This window comes from Schistocerca gregaria, chromosome 8 (genome assembly GCF_023897955.1).
Source record: "Schistocerca gregaria isolate iqSchGreg1 chromosome 8, iqSchGreg1.2, whole genome shotgun sequence".
In the NCBI taxonomy this organism is placed as follows: Eukaryota; Metazoa; Arthropoda; class Insecta; order Orthoptera; family Acrididae; genus Schistocerca; species Schistocerca gregaria.
Genome location: NC_064927.1, coordinates 78601344 through 78624636, shown reverse-complemented (window position 1 = coordinate 78624636; position 23293 = coordinate 78601344). Strand labels below are relative to the sequence as shown.

The window sequence follows — 23293 nt, the reverse complement described above, 5'->3', positions numbered from 1 at the left end:
CATCATGCTCTGAAATGACCAAGATCCTATCCAGGATATTTCCAACTCCTCCCAGGGTAGTGTTCTGCTGGCCACCCAACTTCCACAACATCCCAGTTCATCCCTCCGCCACTCCCACCCACAATCCTCTACCACAGTGATCATACACCTGTGGAAAACCCAGATGCAAGACCTGACCAAACCAGCCACTCAGCACCAAATACTCCAGTCCTGTCATAGGCTTATCCCACTCCATCAGAGGCTGGGCCATCTGTGATTGCAGCCATGTTGTATACTAGCTCTGCTGCAACCACTGCACAGCATTTTACATTGGTATGACAACCAACCCCCTTCTGCCTCCCGCCTCTCTCCATCTCACACCACACCCCCACCTTACCTCAGTACACTCACTGTGAGCCAGTAAAGTCAACTGAGCACAAATTAGGGAGCCAGATGTTTTCATGTGAGTGAGTGTATTTTTGTCCACATTTTTCCTACACCTAGAAAAAGAAGTGCATTCTGAAAGGTAGCAAAGCTCCGTACACCTCGTTTTTGTGTCTATCAACAATGCAGCGCTTCTGCCTTTCAGTGAGTTGTCTCTTTTATTCCTAACTAACTTATAATTTTCAACCAGAAATTTCTGTACAGTATCAAAATCTTATTTGGTATTTCCTTTCCCCACAATACTGAAACATTCTTCAAGCTCTTATAACTTTGAATAAAGTTCATATGAAATTGGATATTTCAAACTCTCTAAGAAGACTGTCATATTAAGTCACTGGTATGTTCTTTAATCAACGTGGCCACTACAAAAATCCAAGTCACTTCATTATCTGATGGCAAATTGACATACTCGATGCCTGTGTTAGGTAGCTTCCAAATGTCTCACCCTGAAAGAATTCAATCACTTCTTCAAAAAACTGTGCTATGTAAGTGACTGTGGAGGTCTATGAGTGTCTTAAAACTGGAAGAGGAGAAAGTCTTGCACCAACATTCTTTTCCTTGACAAACTACACGTACGAACGTTTCGTAGTGATCAACTTACTAAGTTCGTTTAAAAAAAAGTTTGGAACTGTATTCAGTGTATGTGCTCTACATTGATCTTGGTTTAAATGATCACCTCTAATTGTTTCCAAGGAATCAACACATTTTTTCATAGTAGCACCATCATTCAGCAGGCTTTCACATTATTGTACTGCATATTGTATTTCTGAAGAGCCCCAAAATTGCACGAGCACACTGCGTCGGTTTGCTGTCTTGAGTAACTGTATACTTGTAACAAAAAGTTTAAACAACATGGTGAAAACAAATTGTTTTCTTCATCAATGGTCTTATCTTTTTCTGCTAGCTGCTCCCTACCATTTTTTCATAGTTGTTGCGTTGAAGACAAGATATTTTCCCTCACTGTTTTTGCATGTGGAATGTTACCAGCACCTAAACAGAAACAATTGTTACAGCAGGTATCTGATTTTTTAAATAGTTAAATTTTGTGGTAGAGTAAAATATATTACTCTGTTAAATATAAGCTTTAACATTTTATTTTTGCTCATACAATGTAGACTTTCACGAGTGGTATTGTCTTCCTTAAAACTTCTGGGCTGACAGGCCATGGTCGATGTGTAAAACTCTCCCCTGACATTTCGTCTCTGACTGCAAGAGACATCCACCAAGGTAAAGTGGCAAACTTCAAAGAGAACTAGACGAATCACTGATTATATAGGCAGTTCAGAGGGCACCACTGTCCATCACATGGTGTCGGTTATGAGACTGTCTCTGGTAATGCCAACATTCTCGATTGAAAGTAATTGATTGTCATGCTTCCAGTGCAATGCTGTCATCCAAATTTTATCCAGTTTAACACCTTCATCTTTCCTGTTAAAATTATTACAGTGTTTATCAATCTCAATAGCCTCGCTATACATGCGCACATAATAATGCCAGGGTTTAGATCTGATGCTCATCTTGCTGAATTTTATTTCGTTGTTACCTTCCTGGTAAACATGTTCTGCTATGGCTGATTTAGCCATGTGATCCAGGCAGGTGTTCACACTTGTCTTTGTGGTACCAACATAAACCTGTCCACAACTACAAGGAATTTTATATACCCCCAGTGTAGCCAAAGGGTGTCGTGCATCTTTTGTTGATCTTAAATATTCCTTTATTTTCCTGGTGGGTCTGAAAATAGTTTCCATCCCATACTTGCTTAACACTTTCCCAATGCGATCTGTGACTTTACTAATGAACGGAAGAAAAACCTTGCCATTGGGCGATTGTTGTTCATCTTTGCTCCTGATTCTCTGCCTAGAGCAAAGTGCTCAATGTATGAAATGTCAGGGGAGAGTTTTACACATTGACCATGGACTACCAGCCCAGAAGTTTTAAGTGAAGTATCTTTTTACTGTTAACAAAAAACTGTTTGTCTTAAATGTATTCATTCATCCACTGCTTAAAATCTTGGTTTTCTAGTTTTTGGAGTGGAATTTTGTCCCGCAAAAATGTTTCCACAGTCCTGTGATCCACATACCCACAGTTGCATTTCGTTTTTTTGGCCCAGCTTCAAAAATGCTGCTAATTGAAAACTGCCACTTTATTGGCAAACTAGACTGCTTAATTTTGTTGTCTCGTTTTTTCCACTCTGCACATGTTTCAAAATCGTGTTTTGACTGTGTGGTTTTAGATTCCCATGCCCAACCATTAGCAGTCAGTGCAGGCTTTGACATTTTCAAAATCGTGAATTACATCAACACACATGCTTGTCACTGAGTTTAGGCTGAATGAATACTGTATTTGAATAGAGGCAGAACTTTCTCCCATTCACGATTTCATGGGAATTTTGGAGAAAATGTCTATTTTGCTGCACTGCTGAAAACTATGAACATCTGTGTGAATCAACTACGTGAACAAAAATTGTCCAGCAAAACAAATTTTGACTTGATAAACAATGCCACAGATTTGTCTCTGAATGCAGAAACTCTTGCAACATCTTTTGGAAACAATATCCTTAAAATTATGGAGATGTCAAATAATATTTTCATAAGTCACTATGCATTTTGTGCTGAGTACACAGTGACATGTATAAGAGTTTGTGGTGCTTTTGCCCATATGACAAATGTTGAAATGTTTCGCCGAATGGAAATTTAAATTATGTAATATATTTACATATTCAATACTGCTACTATTGTTAATTGCCAGGAAGCAGAGGCTCCTCCGCCGAGGAGGATTCCCACAGAAACATCTAAAATTAGATTAGTTCTTCATAATACACTCCTGGAAATGGAAAAAAGAACACATTGACACCGGTGTCAGACCCACCATACTTGCTCCGGGCACTGCGAGAGGGCTGTACAAGCAATGATCACACGCACGGCACAGCGGACACACCAGGAACCACGGTGTTGGCCGTCGAATGGCTCTAGCTGTGCAGCATTTGTGCACCGCCACCGTCAGTGCCAGCCAGTTGCCGTGGCATACGGAGCTCCACCGCAGTCTTTAACACTGGTAGCATGCTGCGACAGCGTGGACATGAACCGTATGTGCAGTTGACGGACTTTGAGCGAGGGCGTATAGTGGGCATGCGGGAGGCCGGGTGGACATACCACCGAATTGCTCAACACGTGGGGCGTGAGGTCTCCACAATACATCGATGTTGTCGCCAGTGGTCGGCGGAAGGTGCATGTGCCCGTCGACCTGGGACCGGACCGCAGCGATGCACGGATGCACGCCAAGACCGTAGGATCCTACGCAGTGCCGTAGGGGACCGCACCGCCACTTCCCAGCAAATTAGGGACACCGTTGCTCCTGGGGTATCGGCGAGGACCATTCGCAACCGTCTCCATGAAGCTGGGCACACCGTTAGGCCGTCTTCCACTCACGCCCCAACATCGTGCAGCCCGCCTCCAGTGGTGTCGCGACAGGCTTGAATGGAGGGACGAATGGAGACATGTAGTCTTCAGCGATGAGAGTCACTTCTGCCTTGGTGCCAATGATGGTCGTATGCGTGTTTGGCGTCGTGCAGGTGAGCGCCACAATCAGGACTGCATACGACCGAGGCACACAGGGCCAACACCCGGCATCATGGTGTGGGGAGCGATCTCCTACACTGGCCGTACACCTCTGGTGATCGTCGAGGGGACACTGAATAGTGCACGGTACATCCAAACCGTCATCGAACCCATCGTTCTACCATTCCTAGACCGGCAAGGGAACTTGCTGTTCCAACAGGACAATGCACGTCCGCATGTATCCCGTGCCACCCAACGTGCTCTAGAAGGTGTAAATCAACTACCCTGGCCAGCAAGATCTCCGGATCTGTCCCCCTTTGAGCATGTTTGGGACTGGATGAAGCATCATCTCACGCGGTCTGTACGTCCAGCACGAACGCTGGTCCAACTCAGGCACCAGGTGGAAATGGCATCTCAAGCCGTTCCACAGGACTACATCCAGCATCTCTATGATCGTCTCCATGGGAGAATAGCAGCCTGCATTGCTGCGAAAGGTGGATATACACTGTACTAGTGCCGACATTGTGCATGCTCTGTTGCCTGTGTCTATGTGCCTGTGGTTCTGCCAGTGTGATCATGTGATGTATCTGACCCCAGGAATGTGTCAATAAAGTTTCCCCTTCCTGGGATAATGAATTCACGGTGTTCTTATTTCAATTTCCAGTAGTGTATTATTAATATTAGCACTTTTGTAAGAACGAGTTACACACAAGCTCACTTCTTAATGCAGGAAATGAACTATTATCCTAAACTAGATTATATACCACAATTAGCCCTGTTGAAGAAGTTGATATCTATTTTCAACATTAAATAGCTACCATCTGTTGCTGACATCCTCAGATTTAGGACATTTTTCGCAGAGAAGAGGCAAAAATGCTATTTTTCGTGACATTCCACTATACAGCACTGATTTTGTGTTACATTGCTACGAATCACAGATTTCCCATTACTTTTTTAAAAACCACTGATTTCAAGGTGTTCATTGTCTTATTTTTTAAACAATACTTAACTGTCCCAACATAAGGTTGATACAGTAGTATGTGAGACTGACTTCATGAACTCTTTTTGTACCCCACTGAGGAGGATGTCCACAGAAACATTTAAAATTAAATTAGTTCTTTACAATATTATTAATATTAGCACTTTCATAAGAACGAGTTGCACACATGCTGACAGGAATTTTCCCCTTACTTATTTACAACAAGAGATACATAGAGCTAACTACAATCCATACTGCAAAACGATATCCAGTCCACACCTGCAAGAAGCAGAATGCACATAAGCCAGACTGGTGGCACACTCCACATACTACATCACAACTGACTCAGACTGACCCAGGGATAGCTAACTTGCCAGATTCTGGCACATTTCATTGGAGGGAGCTCTTATGGAGCCTGTGTTAGAGAGAGTGGCCAATCATCACAGTGCCACCATGATTTCTTCCAAACTGCGTGTGGGGTGTATGTACAACTAGATAGTGTCATGATGTGATATGCAGTCACCTGTTCGTTAGAGAAAGGCATCTGTCTGCCAAATGACACCAAAACAGCACTTCTAGTTCATAATCTGATGCATGGCTTAAGTGAATGACATAGTTCATTATGTAGCACATGGCTTAAGTGAATGGCGTAGTTCATTATTTGGTAGATGGCTTAAGAGAATGACATTCATATGTGGCTACTCATTTAATAGAATTTACTGGATAGTCTGGTGTGAAGCATGGTACTTATTGGATGAACACCAAGAATAGTCCTTTATTTCAGTTATCTTGGTGTTCTGTGAATAATGGAAGCAACCAGATAAAGCTTTTTCCGTATTCTCTGAAGCCATTTCAGATTTTACTGCTGAGATGTTTGTGGTCGAAATTAGTAGCTTATAAGCTTTGAATATATCTTTTTCTTCCCCGCATTAATATTTTGTCAGTGAGTCATTGTGAACCTAATAACCTTCTCTTATACTGGAGAAATCTGGAAAATATTTTTATGTAAAAACATAAAAAAAATTGGTAAAACAATTTCACAGTAGCTGATTTTCAAGAACTAAACATATACTTTCTATTTTGACACAGTAATAGTAATGCAGGTCATTGATTATCCATGTTATACATGCTAGTAAGATACCCACTTTCAGATTTATATTCCTTGACGTTTATTTTCCCAAACCAATAATTTGTCCTGTAGGTGTCAATAAATAGTAATGTAAGAAATCAGTCTATAAATAAAAATGTGCAACCCGGTAAATTCAATGTATTACTAGAGACATATCACACAAGGCATAAATCCATTGCCCATAAATCCAATCCCATTAACAAAACCAAATTTGTAGGAAGCGATAATTGATGCGTAAGAGAAAAATGTTGGGCTGACATAGTTTTGAGCCCATAGTTTGTGGATTGGTAGATGGGCACTATACTACTATTTCTTTTTGCATTTTTCGTTCTCAAGTCTTGAAAACAGGGCTTTGGAGAACGTTTTCACATACCGCCTCTACAATTTCCATCTTTTGGTTTAGTTTTAATTACCGACTGCTTTTCTCTGCCTTCATTTATCAGAAATACTAGATGTGGCACCACCTTCACTACAGTTTTTACACATAATAGTGCAGCAATTTGGAATCACTCTTTATTGTCCTTAAAAAATTACATAACCCACATTACACTGTCCAGGCACATTAATGTGAGCAACTGCCAAAAGCCTGAATAACCACCTTTAGAGCACAGATTACTGTGAGTTGTGCAAGGGAAGGGATGTTTCTCAGATGAGAATCTACAATGCAGACTGTCTGATTTAGGTGGTCCCACTGATTCTCAATTGGGTTGCAGCCCAGGGAGTTTAACAGCAAGGGGTGCACAGTAAACTTATCCTGGTGCTCTTTGAACTACACACGTACACTGCAAGCTGTATGACACGTTGCACTGCCCTGCTGGTAAATGCCATCGTGCTGAGGAATAACAAACTGCCTGTGGGGGTGGACACAGTTTCCGAGAACAGAGATGTACTTGTGTTGATCCATTGTGCCTTCCAGAATGATGAAACTACCTGGGGAATTACACAAAAACATTCCCCAGACCATAACACTGCCTCCTGGTTGCAGGATGTTTGCTTTCAGACATTTCATGCCAATGGCCATCTGCATGATGTTGCATAAAATGTGATTAATTTTAAAAGGCCATCTTTTGCCACTCAGTGGAGGATAAGTTGTGATATTTAAATGCACCTTCCAACCTCTGTTGCTGACGAACAGCAGTCGGCACAAGTGCATGAATCGAGTGCCTGCTACGGAGGCCCATATGTGGTAACACTCTCCGAACGGCTCTTCCGGAGACACTGTTGTTACCCCTCAGTTCATCTTGGTGGTCTATTGCTCAACATTTGCATGTCTGTTCACCTGTACACACCTTTGCAGCCGCCATGCACCCTGTAATCTATGGCCTATAGTGCACTACAGTTGCCGTGGCACTGGTTGCAGATAGCGCATTTTGCTGTGTACAGATATTGTATTGTTTTCCTAGAAATAGTATGTGGATAGTTAAATTCTTCCATTACAAATGTGTCATTAATTTCCAGAAATGCTTAGTCATTTTTCCTTCTCTTATAAATATTTTTCATTTGATTGTTTTAGATTCTGATTTTAAAAAAGTGTACAGAAATGAGTAATTTATCACATAAGGTATTTTATGTTACCGCTAATCAATTTTGAGGAAGGGTGCTTTTATCTATTGGCATAAAATGAGTACTGACATAAATAATAAGGAAAGTGATTGTAAGCAGTAAAAGAAGAAATGAAATATTAACCTGATGCTGTGACCATCAACACAAATAGTATGCTTTGGAGAGGCTTTCATGAACTTATGAAATGTAATCATTAAAATTTGTATTCTGTGTTAACATGTTGATTTCACAGTGTGATAACTACTGACCGTATGCTATCTCTGTAAAATAATTTTTATTAACGATATCCTTGTTCCAGATTAACATATTTATGACACACATGTCAAATTACGGGAATGACCGCCTGGCACAATACACATTTGAGTCTGTGATAAAGTTCCTGCAGTGCTGGACAAATCTCAGGTTGAAAACTGCACCTCCCTTGCAGCTTGGTGAACGATACTTTCAGCTCTATCCACAAGAAGTGGATCCCGTCTGGGGGGTATGTATGCCAGTATGACCTAGTTTCTCCATAGAGAAGTATGTTCTGATATCAGTTTTCTTTACCGTCAGTCACAAGGCTCATAATCCTCTCTATTCTGTTTTGTAAATGGTTATGACCATCTATTTCCACTATTTCCATATTTATTGTACACTTTAATATATATTCAGCAATGTAAGTAATTACAACTAAGATGACCAGTTATGAATAAAACATACAAAACAGAGCTTTTGAAGCACTTGAAATTGTACCTTTATCAGCTCATTTAAAACTGCTTTGCCTGTTATGTGCTGGGTGACATATCTTGTCTTTAGTTCTGTAAGAAAACAAATTTTCCCACAACACACTAAATAATATTTACACTATTGGTGTACACAAGGTTGGCGCCAATGGCGACACCTACAACGTGCTGACCTGAGGAAAGTTTCCAACCGATTTCTCATACACAAACAGCACTTGACCGGCGTTGCCTGGTGAAATGTTGTTGTGATGCCTCATGTAAGGAGGAGAAATGCGTACCATCACATTTCCAACTTTGATAAAGTGCGTTGGTCAAGATCCAATGACTGTTAGCAGAATATGGAATATATCACTAGCAGTCGAGATGACAGACATCTTATCTGCGTGGCTGTAATGGATCATGCAGCCACGTCTCGATGCCAGAGTCAGCAGATGGGAACATTTGTAAGACAACAACCATCTGCACGAACAGTTTGATGACGTTTGCAGCAGAATGGACTATCAGCTCGGAGACCATGGCTGCGGTTACCCTTGGCACTGCATAACAGACAGGAGTGCCTGCGATGGTGTACTCAACAACGAACCTGGGTGCACGAATGGTAAAATGTCATTTTTTGGTATGAATCCAGGTTCTATTTACAGCATCATGATGGTTGCATCTGTGGTTGGCAACATTGCGGTGAATGCACATTGGAAGCATGTATTCATCTTCGCCATACTGGCGTATCAACCGGCATGATGGTATGGGGTGCCATTGGTTGCACATCTCGGTCATCTCTTGTTCGCATTGACGGCACTTTGAACAGTGGACATAACATTTCAGATGTGTTACAACCAGTGGCTCTACCTTTCATTCGATCCCTGTGAAACCCTACATTTCAGCAGGATAATGCACAACTGCATGTTGCAGGTCCTGTACGGGCCTTTCTGGATACAGAAAATTTTCGACTGCTGCCCTGGCCAGCACATTCTCCAGATCTCTCACCAACTGAAAATGTCTGGTCAATGGTGGCCGAGCAACTGGCTTGTCACAATACGCCAGTCACTATTCTTGATGAACTGTGGTATCATGTTGAAGCTGCATGGGCAGCTGTACCTGTACACGCCATCCAAGCTCTGTTTGACTCAATGCCCAGGCATATCAAGGTCATTATTACAGCCAGAGGTAGTTGTTCTGGGTATTGATTTCTCAGGATCTACGCACCCAAATTGCGTGAAAATGTAATCACATGTCGGTTCTAGTGTAATATATTTGCCCAATGGATACCCATTTATCATCTGCATTTCTTCTTGGTGTAGCAATTTTAATGGCCAGTAGGGTTTTAATGGCTAGTAGTGTAATTTGTCATAATGGAATGTTCTAAGAATTTCATCTGTGATACATGATGTTCATGGAATAAAAGAGATAGGGAAGAGTATAAACTTGTTTACCTATCATCTTTTTTAAATGCATCATATTAGATACATCAAGCTGTTGAACTGTTATTTCTGTAAATCAGACAGTGAAATTAAAATGAGAAATTAACCTAATTGAAATAAATAGCTACTATATTGGCCAAAATAGCAGCTAATAGTGCCGTAACAAATACTGAAAACAGTATTAAGCTTTTGGATCTAGAATTTATCTCTATAGCAGCTAACAGGGGTGGATGTTTGAAAGAGTTTCATTTGCAGTAAATGGTAAAGAATGTCATGTGAGAAGGAGCTTTGTACTTTAATGTCTCTGAGAAGAGAGTAGAAACTTTGGAGACAAGCTTTTTTCTAAGTACCGGTGAAAGGTAAATAATTTGCAGCTCTCTGTTTTATGAAATTTGTGGATGTGCATTGTCCTTTAGTTACCTTAGTAGTATAGGACATTTAGATAGAAAAGCCAAAATGTGTGTATTTCATACTGCTGCCACTTACTGTCTTATGAAATAGTAGGTCCTTATTATCTTGTGTATTTTGTGTTAATATAGTCTGCAACTTCTGGCTCCATTTAACATAATTTAGTGTTGTAATCTGTTGAAGCCATTGACATCACTTACCATAGTAAGAAATGTTTCAATGACAAAACCTAATTAAATGTTTTTATATTTCGTAGAATCCTTGCAATGATATACGTCATCAACGGATCTGGTCTCGGAATAAAACCTGTGAACAGCTGCCTCGTTTCCTGGTGATAGGACCACAGAAAACTGGGACAACTGCCCTCTACATGTTTCTCTCTATGCATCCAGACATCAGCAGTAACTTTCCCAGCCCGGACACCTTTGAGGAAATCCAGTTCTTCAATGGGAAGAACTACTATCGTGGCCTTGACTGGTACTTTGACTTGCTATTGTATATAAATTTATCAAAATACAATGATTAATAATGTTTAAGAGAAGATACCATTATTGCAGAACAAAGCCAATATAGACAAAATTATGTTAAGTTATGATTTCTTCGTTCCCACTTTCCTTACTGAATTCCCGTTCCCCATGCTCCTCCTACTGGCCAATAAGCTTCTTCTTTGGTGTCACACCCACACAGTCCACCACCACAGTATTTGTACCTGGTGCTAGTGGTGGCCCAGTGAAGCAAGCATGCCACTGCCCTGGACAACAAATACTGCCACATAGGGCTGCTACCAGTGGGGCCCCATCAACTTGTATCTTCTTTGCCATACACAAATGTTCTTGACTCAGACCAGCTCCACGTCAGTGTGCATTCAGTTATCAGTGATAGGAATCTGTACTTTGCCTGTTAATATTTGTGTCAGTGTTTCTCTACCCTTGTTATTATTTGGTGTGCAGTTGTCAACCGACATAATTTTTGTGTATGTAGTGGTTGTCAATAAAGAGTGTAAATACAGCAGTTTTGGTGAAGAAGTTGTTCATTCTGTGCATGTCTTTCACGAGTGAAATGGATCTGGCATTGGTTCAATTGCTACAACAACAGTAGGAGCAGTTAGACTTGTTTTGTCAATTCTTTACAAATTCGCTAGGAGCAATGGCCCTCCAGCTACTCCCGCCTACTCACCCATTGACCCCCCAGCTTTCCCACCGTTCCAAAAAGCAAAGGAAGGTTGGGACACATACCAGCAACATCTGCAGCAGCATTTCAGGTAGAGGATCAGTCGTTCTGGAAAGCCTTTTTCTTGTCATGGATTGTGCCTGAAATGTTCTACATGCTTAGAAAACTGTCCCCATTGAAAGATCCATCAGCATTATCATTTTCTCAAATGTAGTAGTAGTAGTAGTAGTAGTTTTATTCATCCGTAGATCTCTTTTTACAAGGATATAGGACATGTCAAAGTATTTACAAGCTTAGATCAATTTACAATAAGCTAATTCGTATACACATATATTTACAGACTTCTAGTTAGAGACAATCATTAGATTTTACTCCTGGTATACAATAATTTATTTACAAATAACTCATTAAATAATGTAATGCCACACTATTAACTCATATTTCACTATCAGTCACTGCACACACTATACACACATTGTTTCATAACACTTCACTCACTACATACACCCCCCCCCCCCCCCCCCACACACACACACACACACAGGTGATCCTTGGGCCATTTTCTGTACTGCAAGTTCCCATTTGCTATCCTGAAAAACTGAGTCAGCATCCCTTCATAATGAGTGAGATGTTGAGCTCAGAAAGAGGAAGAGGTGTTAGTATTGTGCTAGGCATAGCTTGAGGGGAGAGTGTCTCTAGAAAGGAAAAAAGAAGAAAAATAATAAAGTGAAGGTGTTATGTGGAATATTGGATGTTTTATAATCATCATTATTATTATTATTTGTTTGTATAACATTTTTTTATCAAACCCCTACTCTGCTTTATCTAAGTAATCCTTCAATGTATAAAATGTATTGCATAACTGGTACTTTTTAGCTGCCTTCTTAAATAAGTGTATTTTTGAAATTTCTTTAATCTCTTTTGGTAATTTATTGTACAGTTTTATTCCTTGGTATAAAATGCTGTTTTGAGTTTTATGTTTATTTTTTCTTGGTAAATGTAAGTTGAGTCTATCTCTTGTTGCATGGTCATGGACAGAGCTGTTTGTGCAGTAATTGTCAATGTTACTTTTGATGTGTACAACTGACTGGTAAATGTGTTCACATGGAGCAGTTAAAATTCCCAGTGTTTTGAACAGATCTTTACAATGAGCTCGACTACTATTTCTGGTTATTACTCTTATGGCTCTTTTCTGGAGTTTGAAAATTGTGTTCATATTTTGTGGATTTGTTCCCCAAAAAAGAATGCCATAGCTAAGAATTGAGTGTACATATGAATAATATGTAACTAAAAGACACTGCATGTTACACACAGATGATAGAATTCTAAGGGCATAACATGCTGATGACATTCTGTTTGCAAGTACCTTTGTGTGTTCGCACCACTTTAGCTGAGAGTCAATATTCATTCCTAGAAATTTTGCATTTGTTACACAGTCTATAGAGGTGCCATCTACATTTAATTTAACATTGTCATTTTTCCTCTTCAAACTGAAGTTCATGGCATTAGTTTTCTTTATGTTTAATGTCAATTTGTTGCTTATTGACCAATCGTAAACTTCCTTGAGAGTTTCATTTGCTTTCTCGGTAAGGAGTTCTCTTGTTCTCTCAGTGACTATAATATTGCTGTCATCAGCGAAGAGAAAAGTCAGTCGATTATGATAATATTTCAAAGTGGTGCAAAGATTGGCAACTTGCTTGAAATGTTGAGAAATGTAGGATTGTGCACTTCACAAAATGAAAAAAAAGTAGTATTTTATGACCATAATATCAATAAGCCACTGTTGACATCAGCCAACTCATATGAACACCTGGGTGTAACACTTTGTAGGGATATGAAATGGAATGAACACATAAGTTCAGTCGTGGGTATCTATGATAGATTGTAGTTGGAAGAGGAGCAAAATCAGCTACAAATTCGGCATAGAATCTGATAGGGATTCCATGACACTGGAGCTTTGTTCACTTTTAATGATTTAGCTGTTTCTCAACACCACTGACACTAATACATATTTCATTGTCTTTTCAGCAGTACAAGGATTAAATTGGGGCAATTCTCCTGGGTTTTCCTTTGTAAAGGAACATAAGGAAATAGAGAAACAGAGTTGAGCATCTCAGCTTTTTCTTTGCTACCCTCAGTTTCAGTTCTTGTCTCATTCACTACAGGCTGGACACTAACTTTGGTACTTCTAAGAGCCTTTACATATCACCAGAATTTCTTTGGGTTTTATGAAATCTCATATGATAATATTCTGCTATGTTAGTCATTGAAAGCACCTCACATTGCTCTCTTGACAGCCAAACACATTTAATTTAGCATATCTCTGTCTATAGCCCTATGCTTTCTTTTACATCTGTTATGCAGTAATCTTTGTTTCTTTAAAGTTTCTTTTAAGTGACTATATACCATGGAGGTTCCTTCCCATTATAAACTGTTCTATTGAGTGCATATCTATCTAGTGCATGGTCAACTATTCTTTTAAACTTTGGCCATAGTTCCTCTACATGTTCCTGCCCTGTGTTGAAAATTTCAAGTTCCTCGCAGAGATATGTCACTACTGACTTTCATCTAGTTTGCTGAACATATGTATCTGTCTGCTTGTTTTAAGTGTCCTTTGTACTTTGGAACTGTTGTTGCCACAACCACATCATGATCACTGAAACCAATTTTGATGTGGATCTCCTCAAGGAGGTCAGGTGTAATTGTTGTCATTACATTCAATATATTTACATCATGAGTGGGATTCCTAACTATCTGTTCTATGTAGTTTTCAAAGAAGGCATTTAGTAATGTTTCACATGATGTCTTATCATGTCCATCACTAAGAAAACTGTAATTTTCCCAGTTAATTGTTGGATGATTGAAGTCTCTGCTGATGATTACAGTATGTTTGGGGAACTTGTGTACACATGAACTGATGTTTTCTCTAAAGTTTTTCGTTACATCAGGAGATGAGTCTGGTGCTGATAGAAGGATCCACACCTGATACTGAGTCTTGCCCAAACAATCTCACATGCAGCTTCAATTTCTATCCCGGTGGGTTTTGAGTTTTTTGTCTACTGCAACAAATGCACCAATTACATTTCCGATTTGTCTATCCTTTTGATATACACTTAAATTTTCCCCAAAACTCTCACTGTAACCAATTTCAGATTTCATCCCACTCTCTGTTCCTAGTATTATGTGAGCTCCACTGCTTTTCGTGAGTGCTTCAAACTCTGGCACTCTGTTGCGAATGCTTGACCACCATACCATTAGAATTTTAATGCTCTCACCTGTGGGAGGCATTTCTTTAGATCTTAAGCTGATACTTCTGGGTTTAATACAGTTTTCATTATCTGGATCAGATGGAGAGTCACCTAATGTAAAAAAACTCTTGTGTGCACTCCACACTGGGTAGCAGCCTCTGATCTGTAGTGTACACCTGACCAATTTAGTAGGACCCTACAGTTCTCAATCCTATGGTGCAAGTCCAGGAAGTCACATCCTAGCTTGTCACTGAACCTTCATAGTCTCTGCTTCAGTCCTTCTACTTGACACAGAGCAAAGGGCCACGATCAGTTCTGGGGACCATACTGCAAATTGTGAGCTTCATTGAAACTGCAAGTGCAAGGCTTGTCTTCTTGACCAACTATGCCAGTCACTGGAATGACCAAACTATGAGCTCAGATCTCAGATGCCAGGCATCATTTGTTCCAACATGCGCTACAATCTGCAGTTGGGTACACCCAGTTCCCTTTCTTCAACATGTTAAATGAGGCCCCCAGGCATACACTCTGAGTGCTTCTGGTGTCCTTCCTGCTTCTTCCTGCCTTTTGCTAAGGGGTACCATCATTTGCCATATGTTTGAACTGCTAATGATTAATGGGCCCCCACTCCTTTGTGCTTGCTTCCTCCTGACACTGAACAAAACAGATTTCACCCAACGGGTGAAGTGAGTTCCAATGGCTCAGTTTTGGTTTCAGTGAAAGACAGCATATCAAACTATTTGGTTAGGGGGACCAGTACAACACCCCAAGTCCTCCCTGGTCTCCATTCACCCTGTACAGGATGCTGGGATCTACCACTGACACACCATTTGCAGTGAAGTGGACAAGTAATGACAGATCCTGTACTACCTGCAGAGGAGACAGGATGCACAGGAGAGGATAGTACTCGAAGCGGAGTCTGCGCAGAATACTACGGCCGGTAGTTGCACAGACAGCAGGGAACACACCGGGAGAGTGGTAGTGTGCCGTGGGCAGACACTGTAGGGGAAGTGCCAAGTGCCAAGTGCCAGGGGGGAAGTGCCGTTCTAAACTGCAGCCTGCACTAACATTTTTTGTAAATGTTAACTGAGACCCTTGTGTGATGACCATTCAAAAAGATCTGTCACCTCCACTTTGGTTAGTACCTAGAAAGAATTCTGCTCAAAATGCAATGATTGCTTTCTACCTGGCTTGTTAACCATTTGTAACTTTTGGAGAAGCATCACGAGTGGTGAGTTTTGAGTAAAAGCTACATATTTCTCTTCTTACCATGTTACAATTTGCTTCTTTTGCCAAAACACATCAGCATTTATGCATTCTTACCACGCTAACATGTTTCGCAGACACGATTGTGAGAGAATTCTGAAAAAGTGCTTTATTAAGTGAGGGACTGAGGAAAAGTGAAGTCCGTATCTTACAAAAAACACATCCTCGATACAAATGGAACGTGAAGTGTCTTTATTTGTGTTCCAAAACCCGTAGCATTTCTTGTTTCACCAGCTATCGATAGCCCTTAAACATTAAATTATCTCATTAGAAAAGTCTGTAGTTAGTGGAATAACATGGCAGATCACAAAGTTTTGCATAATAACTGTACGGGGAAAATATTCCTTTCTTTTCGTACTATCATTTGCCAAAATCTCATTTTGATATCTTAAACCATTTATGAAGTAAATGTTGTGGATATTTCACTCTGGCTTTATGGCTAGTAAGGCGTTATCAAAAATGAGTGTTCTACATCAGATCCATTTCCTTGAGTGACTGATGGAGAGCTCCACCAAAGTCTAAAGAAAAATTCAATATGGTAGCTACATTTCATAAGCAGTAACATATTATGTAATAAGCACCAAATGCAAAATCGTAGTGGCCCCTATTTTTCATTGCAGGCATTTTCAAATTTTGTGCAGTGTCTTATTTCCACATAAATTAAATTTTTTTACCGAATAGTTTCTGTAAAAACATTGGATTGGTGCCTCGATTCTGTCATTCCCAACCAGCCGAAAGTTGGCAGGCAGTGTAGGCCTCCCCCTCTGAACAAACCCATTGCACTGGTCGAAAATTGGTCACTCCACATCGGCAATAGTATCCTGTGTGGACTCTACCTCTGGTACAGGTATCACACATACACGACTCTCAGGAGATCATCTGACACACCAATTCGCAGCAGCTGCCAACTGTTTGACAGTAGTCAGGGTGATTTCCAGCTACTTACAAATGTCAGCCGACTCGCCCCATGTGTTTTAATAGCATTCACAGTGGGGCTGCATTTTTGCTGGTGCAATGTAGTACGAGGCAGTGAACAAATAACTCTAAATCAAGCCTGCTGATTGTTTTTCAATCTGTTGAGCTAAGAACTTGCTAATTCCCTACAAGAATTAAAGCAAATACACAGAATGAGATATCTATTAAGGAAAATCAAAATCCTGTGATAAAATTACTAGCTTTCTAAAATGTTTAAGGTTAATTACAGATGTTAGCAAACTTGAAAACAGAGTTAATTTACAATAAATGCAGATAATATGTAGGACCACTCCTCTTTAAGGTAAAAGTAGATGTAACACAGTATGTTTATTTAGAATATCTGCTACAGTAACTAAATCGAAAATGCCAATTTACCACAGATTACTCATAAGTTATTCAAAGGACAACAGTAGCTTCCGAAAATTCTCAAAAATGTACATTTATTTGCATTGATATGCAGTAAAATTCAGTTATTCATCCAAAACACTCGTAATGGTAACATATGAAAATGTAGTTTTGTAAGCATCCAGAAATTGTTAAAAATAACCTATTTCTCATGTAACTGTACAATGAAAATAGAGAATGATTGTTTTGAATGAGGACAGATGCACTGTTCTCAAAAATTTGAAAAGAGCACAATTAGGTTTAAGCCTATAATTGACAATAAAAGTACGATTCTATTGTGGCACTCGTGAATGTTCGAAATTTCACAATATATCACAATACACACAGGTATTGCTCCAGTTGGTGCAAGATTGTGCACTGTTTTTCAGCAAGTCTTAGAAGAGTTATTAGGCAACGTCCCCTGTCATGTAATCTTCTAGATGACATTATCGTCACCGGGTCCTCGTGGCATGGAGAGTGTGACAACCTTCGGAGTCTTTTCACTAAACTACAAGAGGCAGACCTTAAGTGCAACATGCAGAAGTCAAAGTCTTTTCAGGCAGAAGTAGAATATATTGGCCATCTTCTTTTGATGGACTGTGTCCATCTTAGGCAGCAGCATCTAGTGGCTATTGCCAGCCTTCCTAAGTCATGGAATTTGAAAGAACTCCAAGAATTTTTGGGAAGAATCAGTTACTATTCAAAATTTATTCCCAATGTGGCAAATGTCATTCATCCCATATACAACTTGTGGAAGAAAGGTGTTCCTTTTGTTTTGTCAGTGGACTGTGACAAGTTGTTGACTCACATCAAGTTGTTGCTAATGTCTTCCCCATGTCTCAGTACCTGCTGGTTCTTGCCGTAGATGGATCCCAGTAAGGAGTAGGTCAGTTTTGTCGCACAGAGAAGTTAATGGGTCAATCTCTACCATACAACTGTGACAAGTTGTTGACTCACATCAAGTTGTTGCTAATGTCTTCCCCATGTCTCAGTACCTGCTGGTTCTTGCCACAGATGGATCCCAGTAAGGAGAAGGTCAGTTTTGTCACACAGAGAAGCTAATGGGTCAACCTCTGCCATACATCTCAAAGATGTTGTGTGATACAACTCTGTCCTTAGACTGTTAACAATCATGTTAATATTTGTCTAACCTTTTCATTGTTTTGTGTGGTGTTATCAGCTGAAATAATTTTTGTGTGTGTATTGGTTGTCAAGAGAGGGTAGGTACAGCAACTTTCACGATTTATACATCACTACCAGAGTCATTTGTATTGTGGCATTTATTTTTGTGTCATTGTATTCTGATTTACTACCTTAAACTTCTTGTTAATATTAACATTGCATTTTTTTCCCTGTGACTAAACAATCTGAAGACCATGTTCCAATTTCAGTTCTTCATTCTTCATTCTTTGTTCTTTTCTTTTCTTCCAGGATGCTTTCATCTGTTCACTGTGTTTCTTCTTTCTGTTTTCCGACCATTTAGAACCAGTCTTTGTAGTTACCCTGCCTTGGAATCCTTTTTCCCAAATGGCTTCTCTGTTGCTTATATCTTTTGTTTTTTTTTATTTTTTCTCTCTAAATCCTTTTTTACTTTGTTGACCGGGCTTGTTGTCGATTTCTTATCCCTAAAAAATTTGAACATATTATTAGCTAATCTACTGTCTTGCATTTGAAATAAATGTCCAAAAAACATGAGTCTTATTTTTCTCATTACATTTGAAATATTTTCTATATTTTGGTATATTTCAGCATTACTTTGCAATTTCCCCCCTTCTGCTGTTCTTTGTGGTCATAATACTTACCTTATAATTCCCTTTCTGGCACTTCTAATTTATCTAAATTGTATTTTAATGCTAGGCATTTGCTTGGACATACACATTCTGGCTTCATTACAGTGCTGTAACACTTTATTTTTACATTTTTGGGCACACACCTTTTATTGTTGAGGTTGTTGATGATACTATGTGCTCTCCCCATTTTGTGCAACCTTTTCTCTATTGCAGATTTTTCCAAAACATTTTCTTGGATTATCTCCCACAGATATTTAAATTTTTTTACCCTCTGTATTTTGGATCATCCTTAACACTTGTTACAAATTTTGTTTTTTCTGCAGAAATCCTTAAGCCAGTCCTGGCTATTTCTTCCAGGACATTTATTTTTGTTATAGTGAATGCTACATTTTTTGAAAGTATCAAAAAATCATCTGCAAGTGCAAGACAAGTGATTTTTTTTCCTAACCTTATAGATGAGATGTTGAGTTCAATAACTCTTTCATTCCAAATTCTCACCATTTTCTCTAACACATTATTAAAAGGAACTGGGGTTAAGCTGTCACATTGTCATACATCTGTTTTTATTTTGAAAGGCTGTGAAATTTAACTCATAATTTTTTCTTTATAGAACATATCTGTATGTGTTTCATGGATTAGTGAAGTGGATATATCAAGGCAATTTTCCTTTCGTCTGGGATTTTTTCTGTTTTCCAGATTTCTTCAAAGAGTAAATTCAACTCCGTTGCTATATTTGACAAGGACCACTTCAGAAGTTCAGCTGTAATAGAATCTTCTCAACTAGCTTTGTTGTTTTAGAGGGTTGTATTTACTTCTTCAATAGTTGGTCGTAAATCTCCCAAACTTTCATTAATGTGTGACGACTCCAATTTACAACTTGGCTCAGGACAGTTCAGAAGCTGATGAAAATATCTTCCTGGTATTTCGTAATTATCAGTATTGTTCAATCCAATTTTGCTGTTTTCAGTTTTGAATTGGACATTTGGAGTTTGGTGCCTCTTTAATTTGTTCTTAAAAGTTTGATAAAAGTCACAAGTATTATTTTTTTACACAATTTTTGTCTATTTCCAAAAGTTTCTACTTTTCAAAGTGTAGTGATCCTGCTTGTTCATTACTGCAGACAATGAAAACATTCTTGGGGATGCTACAACAAAAATTTTTATTTTTACATAACTTGCTATTAAAAACTATCATAAGTAAAGTAAAAAAGTCTAAGAGTAGTGTCCAGTTCCAAAGAGTAACCATTCTGTCAACAGTGCCCAATCCAAACATGTGAACTATTCTTTCTGCAGTGATTCCCACACAGCCCCCTCCCCTCCCAATAGAGCAGAGCTCCTGGAATGTATGGGTATCTGTGTTGCACACATCAGCCAGTCCTGGTGCGAACTACTGGCTTTTCTGGCATTTCTTCTGGGTCTGCTTGCTGTGTTGAGTGTTTCATTTGCTCCACGTGCTCTCCTCTCTATGTCGGTTCTGCAGTGGTGAGTGTAGTTTCCCCTTGCTTTTCATTGTCTGGTGCCAATATACATTCCAGCTTCACCACTCTAGGGACACTGTCTATTGTTTTCATGTTGCTGATGGCAGTTGGAGTTTTGAGATGTGGCTTTGTGCTCGTTACAGAAAGTATGGCAGATTATGGCATGTCTGCTCTGATGGTGTCAAACAAAATTCTGACAGCAGGCATAGGGTCTACCTGTACACCATCTCAGCTGTTGACACTCATATATCTTGTTTATGTATGGTGCCAAGTACTAGTGGCAGTGCAAAGGTCCACTTGTCTTCGTGATGCAGGATAGCTGCTTCCAATGTCATCTGCCAGTGTTCCACCATCCCATTACTCGCTGGATGGTAGCTGGTTGTATGATGATGGCAGGACCTACAAACGTAGCCAGCTCTAGGAACAGTGTTGATTCAAATTGTCACCCCTTGTCTGTGGTAATGTGTGACAGATAGCCAAAACTTGCTATCCACGATGCTAAGAAAATTTTTGCTGCAGTCTCCACCGAGATGTGAGTGATGGGTACTGCCTCTACCTGATGACTGTAACAGTCAGTTGCCAACAGCAATTATTGGCACCCTTCTGACTCTGGTATCAGTCCTACAATACCCAAGTGAACATGGGAGAAGCGGTCGGTTGTTTCCAGAAACTCTCCCACTTTCTTGTTGATGTGCATGCCCACTTTGCATCACTGACTTGTTGCGTATGATTTTGCCCACCTGCAGCAGTTCTTATTTATGCCAGGCCGTACGAACTGCTCCATCATCAGCCTAATGCTCGTGTTTGCACTAGGATGAGCTAAACCACAATTTCCATCAAAAACAGCTTAGCATCATTGTTCTGGTATGAAAAGTCTGGGTTCGTCTTGCGACTTATCACACAAGGTATTTCCCTTAGCCCCTGGTGGCTGTAACTGCTTAAGTTGCAGTCCTGTCAATTCACAATGTAAATATTCTTTTAGCAGTTAGCTGAGCATTGGTGACCTGTGCTGTGGTCAGCTGCCTGTAATCTGCCATATAGGAGATGGCTCTGACCCACGGAAATAAATCGGCCACCACATTTTTGGCCTCGTTTATGTGCCTAATATCTGCACTGATCTGCCCAATAAATTCGAGTCGCTAAAATAGTATTGGGGATAGTTGTCCTTATGTGTGCTGAAGGCGAAAGTTACAGGTTTGTGATCCATGTATGTGAAGAATGGTCCGGCTCCACTGTACGGGCAAAAGTGCCGCAATGCTCCGTATGCAGCTAATAGATTGCAATAAAAAGTGCTCCATTTGACTTGGGATGCTGTGAGCTTGTGGGAGAAAAAATTCAAGGGTTGCCAACAATCAGCAACGTATTGATGAAGGGCAGCACCAATTGCCTGCTGGCTGGTGTCTATGACTACTGCTAAAGCTGTGTCATGTACAAGATGGGCTAACAAAATTGCCTTCTGCAAGCTAGCTTTTAACTGGTTGAAAGCTCAGTGCATCTCCGCTACCAGTGCAATGGCAGCTCACCTGCAGTACGTTCATCTGCTAGAGCTGCTGCCTGTGGTGCTGGTACCTCAGATGCTACCGGTAGAAATTTATGACTCCTCAGAATCTGAAGAAAGTATGTCGGGTGGGGATGTCCTTTACGATTTCAATCTTGGCTTTCGAAGTAGCCGAGGAAATATACCTGCATCTGATCCAGAGTACACTTTGCTTCATTGACCACTATGCCATAGTTCTGTATTTGGTCAAAGACTGCTTTGAGGTGTTCTTTATGCTCTGTAGTCATTCTGGAAAATATCAAGATGTCGTCCAGTTATGCAAGTCAAAAATTTGGCCGTCTAAGGACTTTGTCTGCAAAACGTTGCCGTTCCTATGCAGCACTTCTTAACCGGAAGGGCATTTGTAAAAACTCAAACAATCCAAATGGAGCTACCACAGCACTCTTCAGTATGTCTTCATTGTCCACTGGTATTTGGTTATATGCGTTCTTGCAATTGATTATGCTGAATATTGTTGATCCCACTAGTATGTTTGTGAAGTCTTTAATATTTGGAACCAGATATCAGTCTGGGATTGTTCGTTTGTTCAGGGCCCAGTATTCCCCACAGGGTCTCCAAGTGCCATCTTTCTTCTTTACTAGATGTAGTGGGGACACCCACAGGCTATCTGACCTGCAGATGACACCCGTTTGTAGCACTGTTTTGAACTCCGCCTCTTCTGCCACAAAACAATTGGGAGCTATTTATCTCGGCCATTGTGAGACTCATTGTCGCGGTGTGGTCTCAATTCGGTGTACTCGCAACACTGAATTTACTTGTTCTCGACTACTCGAGGTGCTCACAGAAATTCGGCCCAGAGATCCTGTGAGACCTCACTGTTCATTTTTATCTGTGCTGCGTTGAGGTTCACGTCTATCCTCTGTTAACAAATAAAATCTGCTCCCACGATAAGCTCTGAGACATCTGCCAGCACAAAATTCTGCATAGATTTTTCCTAAATCTGAGATCCACTTCTATTTTGTGATGTACGTATATTGCTGTGGGCAAACTGTTTGCAGCAGTGTGTGGAGTAGGTTTGGCCGGATGTTCTTTTTTCTGTGCATACTTGTAATGTCCTAATATCAGAGCCCGAATTGACGAGATAGTAGTGATTCACCTTAACACCTCTTACATACAATCTGCATGACAATGTTAGTAGACAGGCTTGGTTGCTCACTAGGACTACTGTTAAGTCACTGACTGTCTTAGGACGGTGCTTTTGTTGAGCTCTGTGGTGTGCAGCACCT

General features: G+C 40.1%; 1 protein-coding gene across 5 annotated transcripts in view; it reads left to right on the top strand.

Moving 5' to 3' along the window:
- LOC126284041 (bifunctional heparan sulfate N-deacetylase/N-sulfotransferase) overlaps positions 1 to 23293 on the top strand; it is a 1095215-nt gene that overhangs the window by 1032433 nt on the left and 39489 nt on the right. For all 5 annotated transcript variants that reach the window (XM_049982613.1, XM_049982616.1, XM_049982612.1 and 2 more), the window contains 2 exons: positions 7950 to 8132; positions 10456 to 10676. In XM_049982613.1, coding sequence (XP_049838570.1) covers positions 7950 to 8132; positions 10456 to 10676 — 404 coding nt within the window. The remainder of the gene's footprint in view (positions 1 to 7949; positions 8133 to 10455; positions 10677 to 23293) is intronic.